At 53.6% G+C, this 18,409-nt stretch overlaps 1 protein-coding gene across 11 annotated transcripts in view; it reads left to right on the top strand.

The window, feature by feature from the left end:
- Nucleotides 1-18,409, top strand: part of aak1b (AP2 associated kinase 1b) — a 146,770-nt gene that overhangs the window by 47,273 nt on the left and 81,088 nt on the right. For all 11 annotated transcript variants that reach the window (XM_085970972.1, XM_085970969.1, XM_085970967.1 and 8 more), the window contains exon 6: nt 16,898-16,979. In XM_085970972.1, the coding sequence (XP_085827098.1) occupies nt 16,898-16,979 (82 nt within the window). The remainder of the gene's footprint in view (nt 1-16,897; nt 16,980-18,409) is intronic.

Here is an 18,409-nt window from a genome sequence, read left to right as displayed (position 1 = left end):
CCCATGAGGGGAAACATCCTCTCTGCATCCAACTTGTCGAGCCCCCTCAGTATCATATGTTTCAATAAGATCACCTCTCATTCTTCTAAATTCCAATGAGTATAGGCCCAGCCTGCTCAACCTTTCTTCATGTCAATCCGTCATCTTTGGAATTAACCTCGTGAATCGTCTCTGAACTGCCTCCAATGCAAATATATCCTTCCTTAAATAAGGAGACCAAAACTGTACGCAGTACTCAAGGTGTGGTCTCACCAATACCCTGTACAGTTGTAGCAGGACTTCCCTGCTTTTATACTCCAACCCCTTTGAAATAAAGTCCAACATTCCATTGGCCTTTTTGATTACTTGCTGTACCTGCATGCTAACTTTTTGTGTTTCATGCACAAGGACCCCCAGGTCCCTCTGAACTGTAGCATTTTGTAATCTCTCTCCATTTAAAAAAAATAATTTGCTTTTTTATTTTTCCTGCCAAAGTGTATAACCTCGCACTTTCCCACATTATACTCCATCTGACAAATGTTTGCCCGCTCACTTAGCCTGTCTATATCCCATTGCAGGTTCTTTGAATCCTCTGCACAACTTGCTTTCCCACCCATCTTTGTATCATCCGCAAACTTGGCTACATTACACTCAGTCCCTTCATCCAAGTCATTAATGTAGATTGTAAATAGTTGAGGCCCCAGCTCCGATCCCTGTGGCACCCCACTATTTACCTTTTGCCAACCGGAAAATGACCCATTTATCCCGACTCTCTGCTTTCTGTTAGTTAGCCAATTCTCTATCCATGCTAATATATTACCCCCAGTTCCGTGAACTCTTATCTTATGCAGTAACCTTTTATGCGGCACCTTATCGAATGCCTTCAGGAAATCCAAATACACCTTTGTCCATCCTGCTCGTTGCCTCCTCCAAAAACTCCAGCAAATTTGTTAAACATGATTTCCCTTTCCTAAAACCATACTGACTGCATTATGATTTTCCAAATGCCCTGCTACTGCTTCCTTAATGAAGGACTCCAGCATTTTCCCAACCACAGATGTTAGGCTAACTGGTCTATAGTTTCCTCCTTTCTTAAATAGGGTGTTGCATTTGCGGTTTCCAATCAGCTGGACCTCTCCAGAGTCCAGGAATTTTGGTATATTGCAACCAATGCATCCACTATCTCTGCAGCCACTTCTTTAAGACCCTGGATGCAGGCCATCTGGTCCAGGGGACTTGTCATCTTTTAGTCCCCATTATTTTACCAAGTACTATTTCCTTGGTGATGGTGATTGTCTTTAGTTCCCCCTCCCTGTGGCCCCTTGATTATCCAATATTGGGATGTTGTTAGTGTCTTCTACCGTGCAGACAGATACAAAATATTTGTTCAGAGTCTCTGCCATTTCCCCGTTCCTCATTATTAATTCCCCAGTCTCATCCTCTAAGGGACCAACGTTTACTTTAGCTACTCTCTTCCTTTTTATATACCTGTAGAAGCTCTTACTATCTGTTTTAATGTTTCTTGCCAGTTTACTCTCATAATTCATCTCATTATTTTTTTAGTCATCCTTTGCTGGTTTTTAAAAATTTCCCAATCCTCTGGTCTCCCACCAATTTTGGTAACATTGTATGCCTTCATTTTCAATTTGATACCATCCTTTACTTCCTTAGTTAGCCACGGATGGTGCTCCCTTCTCTTTAAATCTTTCTCACTGGAATATATTTTTATTGAGAGTTATGAAATATCTCCTTAACTGTCCGCCACTGCATTTCAACTGTCTTACCCTTTAATTTATTTTTCCAGTCCACTTTAGCCAGTTCTGCCCTCATGCCATTGTAATTGCCTTTGTTTAAGATCAGGACACTGGTTTGAGATACAACTTTCTCACCCTCCAACTGAATTTGAAATTCAACCATTCTATGATCACTCTTTCCTGAGGATCCTTTACTATGAGATCATTTATTAATTCTGTCTCATTACACAGTACCAGATCCAAGATAGCCTGCTCCCTGGTTGGTTCCATTACATACTGTTCTAGGAAACCATCCTGATGCACTCTATGAACTCCTCCTCAAGGCTACCATGGCCAATTTGATTTTTAAATCACCCATGATTATTACCGTACCTTTTTTACAGGCCTCTATTATTTGTTGATTTATACTCTGTCCAACAGTATTGCTACTGTTCGGGGGCCTGTAGACTACGCCCACCAGAGACTTTTTCCCTTTTATTAATTTTTATCTCCACCCAAACCGATTCTACATCTTGATCTTCTGAGCCAATATCACTTCTCACCACTGCACCGATCCCATCCTTTACCAACAAAGCCACCCCACCTCCCTTTCCTTTCTGTCTGTCCTTCTGAATTGTCAAAACACCCTGGAATATTCAGTTCCCAGCCCTGATCACCTTGCAACCACGTCTCTGTAATGGCAATCAGATCAGACGCATTTGTATCTATTTGTGCCGTCAACTCATCTATCTTGTTACGAATGCTGTGTGCATTCAGATATAGAGCTTTTAACTGTGTCTTTTTAACATTTCTCCTTGTTTTGGCCCCATTTTCTCTTGCACTCTTATTTTTAAACCTTCTGTCACACACTGGTTATTATTTCCCCCATCTCCATCCTGCTCTATTGCTTTCTCATTTCGCATTGACTTTATAAATTCCCGCTCACCTAGATCCACCCCCCCACCCCCCCCCCCCCCCCCCCCCCCAAACACTATTTAGTTTAAATCCCTCTTTATAGCCCTAGTTATTCGATTTGCCAGGACTCTAGCCCCAGCATGGTTCAAGTGAAGCCCGTCCAAACGGAACAGCTCCCTCTTATCCCAGTACTGTGCCAGTGCCCCATGAATTGAAACCCATTTCTCCCACACCAGTCTTTGAGCCACTCGTTCATTTCTCTGATCTTATTTACCCTATGCAAATTCGCTCGTGGCTCAGGTAGTGATCCAGAGATTATTACCTTTGTGGTTCTGCTTTTTAAATTAACCCCTAGCTGCTCATATTCTGTCAGCAGAACCTTTTTCTTTGTCCTACCTATGTCATTGGTGCCTACGTGGACCATAACACCTGGATCCTCCCTCTTCCACACCAAGTTTCTCTCCAGCCTAGAGGAGATGTCCTTAACCCTGGCACCGGGCAGGCAACACAGCCTTCGGGACTTGCGCTCTCGGCTGCAGAGAACAGTGTCTATCTCCCTAACTATGCTATCCCCTATCACTACAACATTTCTTTTTATTCCCCCCACTTGAATGGCTCACTGTACCATGGTGCTGTGGTCAGATTGCTCATCCACCCTGCAGTCCCTGCCCTTGTCCACACAGGGAGCAAGAATCTCATACCTGTTGGACAAGGCCAAGGGCTGAGGCTCCTCCATCAATACCTCCTGGATCCCAGTACCTGCCTCGCTTGTAGTCACACCCTCCTGTCCCTGACCATGGGCCAAATTGGAAGTAAATACTCTCGTGGGTGTGACTGCCTCCTGGAACTTGGTGTCCAGGTAACGCTTCCCCCTCCCTAATGTGTCACATTGTCTGAATCTCGGACTCCAGCTCATCAACTCTGAGCTGAAGTTCCTCGAGCCGCCAACATTTACTGCAGATGTGGTCACCTTGGACCTCAATGGTGTCCACCAGCTCTCACATGCAACAACAACGACGCATTGCCTGGTCTCCCATCTCAATTAATTAATTAATTAGTTTTAAAATTTGGGACACGTATATCTTTTAATCTACACCAAGGCACTGAAATTTAGAAGCACAAATTTGGAAAAAAAAAGCGAGAAATATAGAAATACTCACCAATCAATCACTTACCTGCTTTCTGGTGACGTCACACTTCGATTACTTTTTATTTCTTTACACTCACCGGTCTGTTGTAGCTCCCGCTGTGTTTCGTACCACCGAAGTCTCGCGCTCTCCTGGGCTCCCGCTGTGTTTAATACCGCCGAACTCTCGCTCTCTCCTGGGTTCCCGCTGTGTTTAGTACCGCCGAACTCTCACGCTCTCCTGGGCTCCCGCTGTGTTTAGGACCGCCGAACTCTCTCACTCTCGTGGGCTCCCGCTGTGTTTAGTACCGCCGAACTCTCGCGCTCTCCTGGGCTCCCGCTGTGTTTAGTACCTGCCGAACTCTCTCTCTCTCTCTCTCTCTCCTGGGCTCCCGCTGTGTCTTGTACTGCCGAACACACACTCCTGGGCTCCCGCTGTGTTTCGTACCGCCGAAGTCTCGCGCTCTCCTGGGCTCCCGCTGTGTTTAATACCGCCGAACACTCACTCTCTCCTGGGCTCCCGCTGTGTTTAGTACCGCCGAACTCTCTCACTCTCCTAGGCTCCCGCTGTGTTTAGTACCGCCGAACTCTCGCGCTCTCCTGGGCTCCCGCTGTGTTTAGTACCGCCGAACTCTCTCACTCTCCTAGGCTCCCGCTGTGTTTAGTACCGCCGAACTCTCGCGCTCTCCTGGGCTCCCGCTGTGTTTAGTACCGCCGAACTCTCGCGCTCTCCTGGGCTCCCGCTGTGTTTAGTACCGCCGAACTCTCGTGCCCTCCTGGGCTCCCGCTGTGTTTAGTACCGCCGAACTCTCTCACTCTCCTGGGCTCCCGCTGTGTTTTGTACCGCCAAACTCTCGCGCTCTCCTGGGCTCCCGCTGTTTAGTACCGCCGAACTCTCGCGCCCTCCTGGGCTCCCACTGTGTTTAGTACCGCCGAACTCTCGCGCCCTCCTGGGCTCCCGCTGTGTTTAGTACCGCCGAACTCTCTCCCTCTCCTGGGCTCCCGCTGTGTTTAGTACCGCCGAACTCTCGTGCCCTTCTGGGCTCCCGCTGTGTTTAGTACCGCCGAACTCTCGCGCCCTCCTGGGCTCCCGCTGTGTTTAGTACCGCCGAACTCTCGGCGCCCTCCTGGGCTCCCGCTGGGTTTAGTACCGCCGAACTCTCTCTCTCTCCTGGGCTCCCGCTGTGTTTAGTACCACCGAACTCTCGCGCCCTCCTGGGCTCCCGCTGTGTTTAGTACCGCCGAACTCTCGCTCTCTCCTGGGCTCCCGCTGTGTTCAGTACCGCTGAACTCTCTCGCTCTCCTGGGCTCCCGCTGTGTTCAGTACCGCTGAACTCTCGCGCGCTCCTGGGCTCCCGCTGTGTTTAGTACCGCCGAACTCTCACGCTCTCCTGGGCTCCCGCTGTGTTTAATACCGCCGAACTCTCGCGCTCTCCTGGGCTCCCGCTGTGTTTAGTACCGCCGAACTCTCGCGCCCTCCTGGGCTCCCGCTGTGTTTAGTACCAGCCGAACTCTCGCACTCTCCTGGGCTCCCGCTGTGTTTAGTACTGCCGAACTCTCTCTCTCTCTCTCTCTCTCTCTCTCTCTCCTGGGCTCCCGCTGGGTTTAGTACCGCCGAACTCTCGCGCTCTCCTGGGCTCCTGCTGTGTTTAGTACCGCCGAACTCTCTCTCTCTCTCTCTCTCTCTCTCTCTCTCTCTCTCTCTCTCTCCTGGGCTCCCGCTGTGTCTTGTACTGCCGAACACACACTCCTGGGCTCCCGCTGTGTTTCGTACCGCCGAAGTCTCGCGCTCTCCTGGGCTCCCGCTGTGTTTAGTACCGCCGAACTCTCGCGCCCTCCTGGGCTCCCGCTGTGTTTAGTACCGCCAAACTCTCGCGCCCTCCTGGGCTCCCGCTGTGTTTAGTACCGCCGAACTCTCTCTCTCTCTCTCTCTCTCTCTCTCCTGGGCTCCCGCTGGGTTTAGTACCGCCGAACTCTCGCGCCCTCCTGGGCTCCCGCTGTGTTTAGTACCGCCAAACTCTCGCGCCCTCCTGGGCTCCCGCTGTGTTTAGTACCGCCGAACGCTCGCGCCCTCCTGGGCTCCCACTGTGTTTAGTACCGCCGAACTCTCGCGCTCTCCTGGGCTCCCGCTGTGTTTAGTACCGCCAAACTCTCTCACTCTCCTGGGCTCCCGCTGTGTTTAGTACCGCTGAACTCTTGCGCCCTCCTGGGCTCCCGCTGTGTTTAGTACCGCCAAACTCTCTCTCACTCCTGGGCTCCCGCTGTGTTTTGTACCGCTGAACTCTCGCGCTCTCCTGGGCTCCCACTGTGTTTAGTACCGCCGAAGTCTCTCACTCTCCTGGGCTCCCGCTGTGTTTAGTACCACCGAACTCTCGCGCCCTCCTGGGCTCCCGCTGTGTTTAGTACCGCCGAACTCTCGCGCCCTCCTGGGCTCGCGCTGTGTTTAGTACCGCCGAACTCTCGCTCTCTCCTGGACTCCCGCTGTGTTCAGTACCGCTGAACACTCGCGCGCGCTCCTGGGCTCCCGCTGTGTTTAGTACCGCCGAACTCTCACGCTCTCCTGGGCTCCCGCTGTGTTTAATACCGCCGAACTCTCGCGCTCTCCTGGGCTCCCGCTATGTTTAGTACCGCCGAACTCTCGCGCCCTCCTGGGCTCCCGCTGTGTTTAGTACCGCCAAACTCTCGCGCCCTCCTGGGCTCCCGCTGTGTTTAGTACCGCCGAACTCTCTCTCTCTCTCTCTCTCTCTCCTGGGCTCCCGCTGGGTTTAGTACCGCCGAACTCTCGCGCCCTCCTGGGCTCCCGCTGTGTTTAGTACCGCCAAACTCTCTCACTATCCTGGTCTCCCGCTGTGTTTAGTACCGCCGAGCTCTCTCTCTCTCTCTCTCTCTCTCTCTCTCTCTCTCTCTCTCTCTCTCTCTCTCTCTCTCTCTCTCTCTCTCTCTCCTGGGCTCCCGCTGGGTTTAGTACCGCCGAACTCTCGCGCTCTCCTGGGCTCCTGCTGTGTTTAGTACCCGCCGAGCTCTCGCGCTCTCCTGGGCTCCCGCTGTGTTTAGTACCGCCGAACTCTCGCGCCCTCCTGGGCTCCCGCTGTGTTTCGTACCGCCAAACTCTCGCGCCCTCCTGGGCTCCCGCTGTGTTTAGTACCAGCCGAACTCTCTCTCTCTCTCTCTCTCTCTCTCTCATGGGCTCCCGCTGTGTCTTGTACTGCCGAACACACACACCTGCGCTCCCGCTGTGTTTCGTACCGCCGAAGTCTCGCGCTCTCCTGGGCTCCCGCTGTGTTTAATACCGCCGAACACTTGTGCTCTCTCCTGGGCTCCCGCTGTGTTTGGTACCGCCGAACTCTCGCGCTCTCCTGGGCTCCCACTGTGTTTAGTACCGCCGAACTCTCTCTCTCTCCTAGGCTCCCGCTGTGTTTAGTACCGCCGAACTCTCGTGCCCTCCTGGGCTCCCGCTGTGTTTAGTACCGCCGAACTCTCTCACTCTCCTGGGCTCCCGCTGTGTTTAGTACCGCCGAACTCTCTCCCTCTCCTGGGCTCCCGCTGTGTTTAGTACCGCCGAACTCTCGCGCTCTCCTGGGCTCCCGCTGTGTTTAGTACCGCCAAACTCTCTCACTCTCCTGGGCTCCCGCTGTGTTTAGTACCGCTGATCTCTCGCGCTCTCCTGGGCTCCCACTGTGTTTAGTACCGCCGAACTCTCTCACTATCCTGGTCTCCCGCTGTGTTTAGTACCGCCGAGCTCTCCCTCTCTCTCTCTCTCCTGGTCTCCCGCTGTGTTTAGTACCGCTGAACTCTCTCGCTCTCCTGGGCTCCCGCTGTGTTCAGTACCGCTGAACTCTCGCGCGCTCCTGGGCTCCCGCTGTGTTTAGTACCGCCAAACTCTCTCACTCTCCTGGGCTCCCGCTGTGTTTAGTACCGCTGAACTCTTGCGCCCTCCTGGGCTCCCGCTGTGTTTAGTACCGCCAAACTCTCTCTCACTCCTGGGCTCCCGCTGTGTTTTGTACCGCTGAACTCTCGCGCTCTCCTGGGCTCCCGCTGTGTTTAGTACCGCCGAACTCTCGCGCCCTCCTGGGCTCCCGCTGTGTTTAGTACCGCCGAACTCTCGCTCTCTCCTGGGCTCCCGCTGTGTTCAGTACCGCTGAACTCTCACGCTCTCCTGGGCTCCCGCTGTGTTTAGTACCGCCTAACTCTCTCACTCTCCTGGGCTCCCGCTGTGTTTAGTACCGCTGAACTCTCACGCTCTCCTGGGCTCCCGCTGTGTTTAATACCGCCGAACTCTCGCGCTCTCCTGGGCTCCCGCTATGTTTAGTACCGCCGAACTCTCGCGCCCTCCTGGGCTCCCGCTGTGTTTAGTACCGCCAAACTCTCGCGCCCTCCTGGGCTCCCGCTGTGTTTCGTACCGCCGAACTCTCTCTCTCTCCTGGGCTCCCGCTGTGTTCAGTACCGCTGATGTCTCTCGCTCTCCTGCGCTCCTGCTGTGTTTAGTACCGCTGAACTCTCTCGCTCTCCTGGGCTCCCGCTGTGTTTAGTACCGCCGAACTCTCGCGCCCTCCTGGGCTCCCGCTGGGTTTAGTACCGCCGAACTCTCGCGTTCTCCTGGGCTCCCGCTGTGTTTAGTACCACCGAACTCTCGCGCTCTCCTGGGCTCCTGCTGTGTTTAGTACCGCCAAACTCTCGCGCTCTCCTGGACTCCCGCTGTGTTTAGTACCGCCGAACTCTCGCGCTCTCCTGGGCTCCCGCTGTGATTAGTACCGCCGAACTCCCTCTCTCTCTCCTGGGCTCCCGCTGTGTTTAGTACCGCCGAACTCTCTCACTCTCCTGGGCTCCCGCTGGGTTTAGTACCGCCGAACTCTCGCGTTCTCCTGGGCTCCTGCTGTGTTTCGTACCGCCGAACTCTCGCGCTCTCCTGGGCTCCCCCTGTGTTTAGTACCGCTGAACTCTCGCGCGCTGCTGGTCTCCCGCTGTGTTTTGTACCGCCGAACACTCTCACTCTCCTGGGCTCCCGCTGTGTTTAGTACCACCGAACTCTCGCGCCCCTCCTGGGCTCCCGCTGTGTTTAGTACCGCAGAACACTCGCGCCCTCCTGGGCTCCCGCTGTGTTTAGTACCGCCGAACTCTCGCGCCCGCCTGGGCTCCCGCTGTGTTTAGTACCGCTGAACTCTCGCGCTCTCCTGGGCTCCCGCTGTGTTTACTACCGCCGAACTCTCGCGCCCTCCTGGGCTCCCGCTGGGTTTCGTACTGCCGAACTCACTCACACTCCTGGGCTCCCGCTGTGTTTAGTACCGCCGAACACTCTCACTCTCCTGGGCTCCCGCTGTGTTTAGTACCGCAGAACACTCGCGCCCTCCTGGACTCCCGCTGTGTTTAGTACCGCTGAACTCTCGCGCCCGCCTGGGCTCCCGTTGTGTTTAGTACTGCTGAACTCTCGCGCGCTCCTGGTCTCCCGCTGTGTTTTGTACCGCCGAACTCTCTCACTCTCCTGGGTTCCGCTGTGTTTAGTACCACCGAACTCTCACGCTCTCCTGGGCTCCCGCTGTGTTTAGTACCGCCAAACTCTCTCACTCTCCTGGGCTCCCGCTGTGTTTTGTACCGCTGAACTCTCGCGCCCTCCTGGGCTCCTGCTGTGTTTAGTACCGCCGAACTCTCTCTCTCTCTCCTGGGCTCCCGCTGTGTTTAGTACCGCCGAACTCTCGTGCCCTTCTGGGCTCCCGCTGTGTTTAGTACCGCCGAACTCTCGCGCCCTCCTGGGCTCCCGCTGTGTTTAGTACCGCCGAACTCTCGCGCTCTCCTGGGCTCCCGCTGTGATTAGTACCGCTGAACTCCCTCTCTCTCTCCTGGGCTCCCGCTGTGTTTAGTACTGCCGAACTCTCTCACTCACCTGGGCTCCCACTGGGTTTAGTACCGCCGAACTCTCGCGTTCTCCTGGGCTCCTGCTGTGTTTAGTACCGCCGAACTCTCGCGCGCTCCTGGGCTCCCCCTGTGTTTAGTACCGCTGAACTCTCGCGCGCTGCTGGTCTCCCGCTGTGTTTTGTACCGCCGAACACTCTCACTCTCCTGGGCTCCCGCTGTGTTTAGTACCACCGAACTCTCGCGCCCCTCCTGGGCTCCCGCTGTGTTTAGTACCGCAGAACACTCGCGCCCTCCTGGGCTCCCGCTGTGTTTCGTACCGCCAAACTCTCGCGCCCTCCTGGGCTCCCGCTGTGTTTAGTACCGCCGAACTCTCTCTCTCTCTCTCTCTCTCTCTCATGGGCTCCCGCTGTGTCTGATACTGCCGAACACACACACCTGGGCTCCCGCTGTGTTTCGTACCGCCGAAGTCTCGCGCTCTCCTGGGCTCCCGCTGTGTTTAATACCGCCGAACACTCGTGCGCTCTCCTGGGCTCCCGCTGTGTTTAGTACCGCCGAACTCTCGCGCTCTCCTGGGCTCCCACTGTGTTTAGTACCGCCGAACTCTCTCTCTCCTAGGCTCCCGCTGTGTTTAGTACCGCCGAACTCTCGTGCCCTCCTGGGCTCCCGCTGTGTTTAGTACCGCCGAACTCTCTCACTCTCCTGGGCTCCCGCTGTGTTTAGTACCGCCGAACTCTCTCCCTCTCCTGGGCTCCCGCTGTGTTTAGTACCGCCGAACTCTCGCACTCTCCTGGGCTCCCGCTGTGTTTAGTACCGCCGAACTCTCGCGTTCTCCTGGGCTCCTGCTGTGTTTCGTACCGCCGAACTCTCGCGCTCTCCTGGGCTCCCCCTGTGTTTAGTACCGCTGAACTCTCGCGCTCTCCTGGGCTCCCCCTGTGTTTAGTACCGCTGAACTCTCGCGCGCTGCTGGTCTCCCGCTGTGTTTTGTACCGCCGAACTCACTCACACTCCTGGGCTCCCGCTGTGTTTAGTACCGCCGAACACTCTCACTCTCCTGGGCTCCCGCTGTGTTTAGTACCGCAGAACACTCGCGCCCTCCTGGACTCCCGCTGTGTTTAGTACTGCTGAACTCTCGCGCTCTCCTGGTCTCCCGCTGTGTTTTGTACCGCCGAACTCTCTCACTCTCCTGGGTTCCGCTGTGTTTAGTACCACCGAACTCTCACGCTCTCCTGGGCTCCCGCTGTGTTTAGTACCGCCAAACTCTCTCACTCTCCTGGGCTCCCGCTGTGTTTTGTACCGCTGAACTCTCGCGCCCTCCTGGGCTCCCGCTGTGTTTAGTACCGCCGAACTCTCTCACTATCCTGGTCTCCCGCTGTGTTTAGTACCGCCGAGCTCTCTCTCTCTCTCTCTCCCCTGGGCTCCCGCTGTGTTTAGTACCGCCGAACTCTCGTGCCCTTCTGGGCTCCCGCTGTGTTTAGTACCGCCGAACTCTCGCGCCCTCCTGGGCTCCCGCTGTGTTTAGTACCGCCGAACTCTCGCGCTCTCCTGGGCTCCCGCTGTGATTAGTACTGCCGAACTCCCTCTCTCTCTCCTGGGCTCCCGCTGTGTTTAGTACCGCCGAACTCTCTCACTCTCCTGGGCTCCCGCTGGGTTTAGTACCGCCGAACTCTCGCGTTCTCCTGGGCTCCTGCTGTGTTTAGTACCGCCGAACTCTCGCGCTCTCCTGGGCTCCCCCTGTGTTTAGTACCGCTGAACTCTCGCGCGCTGCTGGTCTCCCGCTGTGTTTTGTACCGCCGAACTCTCGCGCCCCTCCTGGGCTCCCGCTGTGTTTAGTACCGCAGAACACTCGCGCCCTCCTGGGCTCCCGCTGTGTTTAGTACCGCTGAACTCTCGCGCTCTCCTGGGCTCCCGCTGTGTTTACTACCGCCGAACTCTCGCGCCCTCCTGGGCTCCCGCTGGGTTTCGTACTGCCGAACTCACTCACTCTCCTGGGCTCCCGCTGTGTTTAGTACCGCCGAACACTCTCACTCTCCTGGGCTCCCGCTGTGTTTAGTACCGCAGAACACTCGCGCCCTCCTGGACTCCCGCTGTGTTTAGTACCGCCGAACTCTCTCACTCTCCTGGGTTCCGCTGTGTTTAGTACCACCGAACTCTCACGCTCTCCTGGGCTCCCGCTGTGTTTAGTACCGCCAAACTCTCTCACTCTCCTGGGCTCCCGCTGTGTTTTGTACCGCTGAACTCTCGCGCCCTCCTGGGCTCCCGCTGTGTTTAGTACCGCCGAACTCTCTCACTATCCTGGTCTCCCGCTGTGTTTAGTACCGCCGAGCTCTCTCTCTCTCTCCTGGGCTCCCGCTGTGTTTAGTACCGCCGAACTCTCGTGCCCTTCTGGGCTCCCGCTGTGTTTAGTACCGCCGAACTCTCGCGCCCTCCTGGGCTCCCGCTGTGTTTAGTACCGCCGAACTCTCGGCGCCCTCCTGGGCTCCCGCTGGGTTTAGTGCTGCCGAACTCTCTCTCTCTCCTGGGCTCCCGCTGTGTTCAGTACCGCTGAACTCTCGCGCGCTCCTGGGCTCCCGCTGTGTTTAGTACCGCCGAACTCTTGCGCTCTCCTGGGCTCCCGCTGTGTTTAGTACCGCCGAACTCGCGCTCTCCTGGGCTCCCACTGTGTTTAGTACCGCTGAACTCTCGCACTCTCCTGGGCTCCCGCTGTGTTTAGTACTGCCGAACTCTCTCTCTCTCTCTCTCTCTCTCTCTCTCTCCTGGGCTCCCGCTGTGTTTAGTACCGCCAAACTCTCGCGCTCTCCTGGGCTCCCGCTGTGTTTAGTACCGCCGAACTCTCTCTCTCTCTCTCTCTCTCTCTCTCTCCTGGGCTCCCGCTGTGTCTTGTACTGCCGAACACACACTCCTGGGCTCCCGCTGTGTTTCGTACCGCCGAAGTCTCGCGCTCTCCTGGGCTCCCGCTGTGTTTAGTACCGCCGAACTCTCTCTCTCTCTCCTGGGCTCCCGCTGTGTTTAATACCGCCGAACACTCGTGCTCTCTCCTGGGCTCCCGCTGTGTTTCGTACCGCCGAACACTCGTGCTCTCTCCTGGGCTCCCGCTGTGTTTAGTACCGCCGAACTCTCGCGCTCTCCTGGGCTCCCACTGTGTTTAGTACCGCCGAACTCTCTCTCTCTCTCTCTCTCTCTCTCTCTCTCTCCTGGGCTCCTGCTGTGTTTAATACCGCCGAACACTCGTGCTCTCTCCTGGGCTCCCGCTGTGTTTCGTACCGCCGAACACTCGTGCTCTCTCCTGGGCTCCCGCTGTGTTTAGTACCGCTGAACTCTCGCTCTCTCCTGGGCTCCCGCTGTGTTCAGTACCGCCGAACTCTCGCTCTCTCCTGGGCTCCCGCTGTGTTCAGTACCGCTGATGTCTCTCGCTCTCCTGCGCTCCTGCTGTGTTTAGTACCGCTGAACTCTCTCCTGGGCTCCCGCTGTGTTTAGTACCGCCGAACTCTCGCGCCCTCCTGGGCTCCCGCTGGGTTTAGTACCGCCGAACTCTCGCGTTCTCCTGGGCTCCCGCTGTGTTTCGTACCGCCGAACTCTCGCGCTCTCCTGGGCTCCCCCTGTGTTTCGTACTGCTGAACTCTCGCACCCGCCTGGGCTCCCGCTGGGTTTCGTACTGCCGAACTCACTCACTCTCCTGGGCTCCCGCTGTGTTTAGTACCGCAGAACACTCGCGCCCTCCTGGGCTCCCGCTGTGTTTAGTACCGCTGAACTCTCGCGCCCGCCTGGGCTCCCGCTGTGTTTAGTACTGCTGAACTCTCGCGCGCTCCTGGTCTCCCGCTGTGTTTTGTACCGCCGAACTCTCTCACTCTCCTGGGTTCCGCTGTGTTTAGTACCACCGAACTCTCACGCTCTCCTGGACTCCCGCTGTGTTTAGTACCGCCGAACTCTCGCGCTCTCCTGGGCTCCCGCTGGGTTTAGTACCGCCGAACACTCTCTCTCTCTCTCTCCCTCTCCTGGGCTCCCGCTGATCTTCCACCTCAACTCCACTTTCCTCAACCCCGCTTCCCCTCGAGTCCAAAGATCTATCGCTCTCGGCCTTAAATACTCAACGACTCAGCATCCACAAGCCCTCTGGGGTAGAGAAGTCCAAAGATTCATAACCCTCTGAATGAAGAAGAAATTTCTCCTCATCTCAGTCTTAAATGGCCAACCCCTTATCCTGAGACTATGCTCCCTAGTTCTAGACACTCCAGCCAGGGGAAACAACCTCTCCGAATCCACCCTGTCAATTCCCCCCTCCGAATCTTCTATGTTTCAATGAGATCACCTCTCATTCTTCTAAACTCCAGAGAGTATCGGCCCAATCTACTCAATCTCTCCTCATAGGACAACCCTCATCCCAGGGATCAATCTAGTGAACCTTCATTGCACCATCTCTAAGGCAAGTATGTCCTTCCTCAGATAAGGAGACCAGAACTGTGCCCAGTACTCCAGGTGTGGTCTCACCAAGGCCCTATATAATTGCAGTAAGACTTCCTTACTCTTATACTCCAACCCCCTTGCAATAAAGGCCAACATGCCATTTGCCTTCCTAATTGCTTGCTGTACCTGCATGCCTTTCCTGTACGTGGACACTCAAATCTCTCTCTACACCAACATTTGAAAGTTTCTCGCCACTTAAAAAATATTCTGTTTTTCTATTCTTCCTACCAAAGTGAATAACCTCACAGCTCTCCAGTTATTAAGACTAAAGCACGGAGAGAAATGTCAGAGCTGGTTCAAAATAGTTTCCTGGGAGACTGAATCTCCATTTTCCAAAACTGTGTTCAACAGAGATAGAGGAGTGGAGGACAAAAGGCAATATACACACAGGCGAGCAGCACACAGAGGTTGGTTTGGTGTTGCTCTGCCAAAACCCACATGAAACACAAAAGCATGTTAATAGAACGGAAGGACCCAGATTCTGCAGCCAATTATGATCTCATAGGTGTGGAAGTACAAAAATATCTCCAGACTGGTTGAGCAGCATATTTGGTATAAACAGTAATTCTCAGAATGCCTTCTGTAATGTTTCTTTAAAGAAAAAATGTTTTTTGGCTTATGAATTCAAAGCTCTTAGGATACAAAGAAAAATTCTCTGAATACACCAATTTTATCAATACCATTGGACAGGCTGGGGCTTTCTGCTGTGATTTATTACCATATTTAGGGTAACATGTATATAATATGTAACCATTTGTTCCCACACCTCAGCGTTTCAGCCAAACTGTCTAAATCTGAGTCAATTCAGCCATTCCTCTTTCTCATCTGCGTGCTGCCCCTCGGCGACGTTATCCGAAAACACAACGTCCAGTTCCACGTGTACTCCGACGAGACCCAGCTCTACCTCACCACCACCTCGATCCCACCGCTGTCTCTGATTTGTCACACTGCTTATCCGACGGATGAGCAGAAATGTCCTCCGACTAAATATTGGGAAGACCGAAGCCATTGTTTTCGGTCGCTGCCACAAACTCCATTCCCTAGCCGCCGACTCTGTACCTCAAACTAGCAACTGTCTTGAGGTCGAACCAGACGGTTCGCAACCTTGGTGTCGTACTTGACCGCCCCGCCCGAGATGAGCTTCCGACCACACATCCATTCCATCACCAAGACAACCAACTTCCACCTCTGTAATATCGCCGACTCCGCCCCCTGCCTCAGCTCAGCCGCTGCTGAAACCATCATCCATGCCTTTATTACCTCTAGACTCGACTATTCCAACGCACCCCTGGCCGGTCTCCCATCTTCCACTCTCCATAAACTTGAGCTCATTCAAAACTCTACTGCCCGTGTCCTAACTCGGACCAAGTCCCATTCACCCATCGCCCCTGTGCTCGCTGACCTACACTGGCTCCCGGTTAAGCAACACTTCGATTTAAAAATTCTCATCCTTGTTTTCAAATCTCTCCATGGCCTCCCCACCCCCCCCCCATCTCTGTAACCTCCCCCCCCCCCCCTTCGAGATCGCTGCGCTCCTCCAATTCTGGTCTCTTTAGCATCCCTGATTTTAATCACTCCACCATTGGCGGCCGTGCCTTCAGCTGCCTGGGCCCTAAGCTCTGAAATTCCCTCCCTAAATCTCTCTGCTTCCCCCTCCTTCTTTAAGGCTCCTTAAAACCTACCTCTTTGGCCAAGCTTTTGGTCATCTGCCCTGATATCTCCTTATGTGGCTCAGTGTCAGATTTTGTTTGACGTTCCTGTGAAACGCCTTGGGACGTTTTACTATGTTCAAGGTGCTATATAAATGCAAGCTCTTGTTGGTGTACCTCTGCTTAATTTTAATATGCCCTGTCTGTACCACCAGCATGGGAGATACTGGAACTAGACAAGCAAACCGGGCCGGAGCATATGTAATGGATGGGTGCGTGCAGTCCAGAGTGATCTACAGTAGCCTCCATTGGCACACATTGTGTATAAGATGACCCCTGACTTTCAATCTCCAAGCGGTGACTTGAGTTAACTATTGCCCAAACTCTTACAGGAGAAAATTGTTTCTTTCAAGTGTGAACATTTGATGGGAATTGTGATCCTGGAGCCTCCCTTCAAATTAAGAGATGATGTAGCGTGTTAATAATAACCCCATGGCTTATTCTTGACTCTTGTAGGAATACAGTTTGAACTTTTGACGCCTGAGATCCAATAGTCACATGTTTTAGCTTAAGTGTAGTTTGCCCCTCCCTCATTGCATGATGGTGCCAGTAAAGAGAAGCGAAGATGCATTTATGTAGCGCGTTATCTCTCAAATGGCTGTGTTTCGCAGGCAATGATTTACTTGGTAATGCAGTCATGGTCATTACACAGGCAAATGCAGCCATAAAGCCCCCAAAACGGCAGCGCGATGAATGTTCTTCTAATCAATTTTTGATATTGGCTGAAACGGGTATGTTGGTTAGGACAACCGGGAGAAGTGTGTGTGTGTGTCTTCCCCCCCCCCCCGGTCTTAGTCAAATAGTGCCATGGGCTTCCTCGGACACTGGTAGAACGGAGTCTCATTTTAACAGTTCCTCTGAAAGACAGCTTTTCAGACCCTGCAGCAGTCTGTCTGCACTGCTCTGGAGTGTCCGCCTACACAGTGTGCTCAAACAGGATTGGAATTAGACAGCCAGATTTATTCAGATAAAGCTGATTTTTTAAAAAAATATGCAGAGTAAACCAAGTGACAACAAATAAAGCAAATCACACTCTACCCTGGAGAACTAAAACCAGAGGTTCCAGTCTCGCCCACGTGAAGCGAGTGTTGCAGACCTCATTCCCACTTCTTTGTGTTTTTCAGGTACACAACCCTGTCCTACCGCGCTCCCGAAATGGTGAACCTTTACTGTGGCAAAGCTATCACCACAAAGGCTGATATATGGGTGAGTAAAGGGAAGCAAAACGGTCTTCTGTGTCGTGAATGAGAGCACTTACTTGAAAGGATACACTTGCTCAGGCATTTCCTGATTCTGTACTGCTGAGGTAATGGGAATAACTGGACAAGCAAGTACAGGCAGCTGACCGACTACTTGACATTACCAGCAGTACAAACAAGCGAACTTGCATTTATCTAGCGCCTTTCACAATCTCAGGACACCCCTGGTTGTCCAGCACATTGGGAAGTATTTTAGCAGCGCAGTCAATAAGAGCGTAACTGGGGGAAGGAGTAGGCCATACGGCCCCTCGCGCCTGCTCCGCCATTCAATAAGATCATGATCAATAAATCTGATCTTCGACCTCAGCTCCACTTTCCCACCCGATCCCCATATGCCTCGATTCTCCTGGAGTCGAAAAATCTATCCACCTCAGCCTTGTACGAACGCCATGATTCAGCATCCACAGCCCTCTGGGGTAGAGAATTCCAAAGATTCACAACCCTCTGAGTGAAGAAATTCCTCTTCCTCTCAGACTTAAATGGCCGACCCCTTATCCTGAGGCTATGCACCCTAGTTCTAGACTCTCCAGCCAGGGGAAACAACCTCTCAGCAGTCAATGTAGGAACGTGATAATGATCAGATAATCTGTTTTAGTGATGTTCGCTGAGGGATAAATATTGGCCTGGACAACTCCCCTGCTATTTTTCAAATACAGGAAACTTTCTGGTATCCAGCACTGATGGGACCGCGCAGTTGCCATCCTATCAAAACTGCCGGAGAAACCAGCGCTAATGTTAAAACATACGGAGCTTCTGAGCTCCGTCTGAAGCAACAAACCCTGTTGCTTAGCAACAGCTTCAAAACAATCGGCTGCAGCTTGCAAGCGTCTCTGTAGCTAAGCAACAGCTTCAGCTAGACCTTGCAGAGCCACGACTGGAGAAAAAAAGCAACGAGAAGTAAAAAAACTTATCTGAACTGACTCCTGAATTTTGCCAGTGGATAGAGCTTTCCGGACATTTAACCTCCGGTTAAACGAAAGTTTCCTGTAGTGTCATGGGGATCTTTTATGCCCGTCTAAGAGGGCTGACATCTCGTCCAAAAGTGGCATCTCCGACAATATGGACACCAGTGTAACGTTCGGGTGGGGGGGAAGAAAAAAGGAAGGATTAAGGAAATGAAATCACCCTGCAGCATTCCGTACAGGAAGTTCGCATGGATTTTTCCAGAGAGTCTCCTATTGGCACAGATACCCCTGTGATTGTCTGCATTGTTATAAAGTGTGACATAAGAACATAAGAATTAGGAGCAGGAATAGGCCATTCAGCCCCTCGAGCCTGCTCCGCCATTCAATAAGATCATGGCTGATCTTCGACCTCAACTCCACTTTCCCGCACTATCCCCATATCCCTTGATTCCCCTAGAGTTCAAAAATCTAT

The sequence above is a fragment of the Somniosus microcephalus genome, chromosome 30 (genome assembly GCF_052327205.1).
Source record: "Somniosus microcephalus isolate GS21.2 chromosome 30, FLI_Smic_1.0, whole genome shotgun sequence".
NCBI lineage: Eukaryota > Metazoa > Chordata > Chondrichthyes > Squaliformes > Somniosidae > Somniosus > Somniosus microcephalus.
The sequence above is the reverse complement of the archived record's forward strand: the minus strand, read 5'-3'. Positions and strand labels throughout refer to the sequence as shown.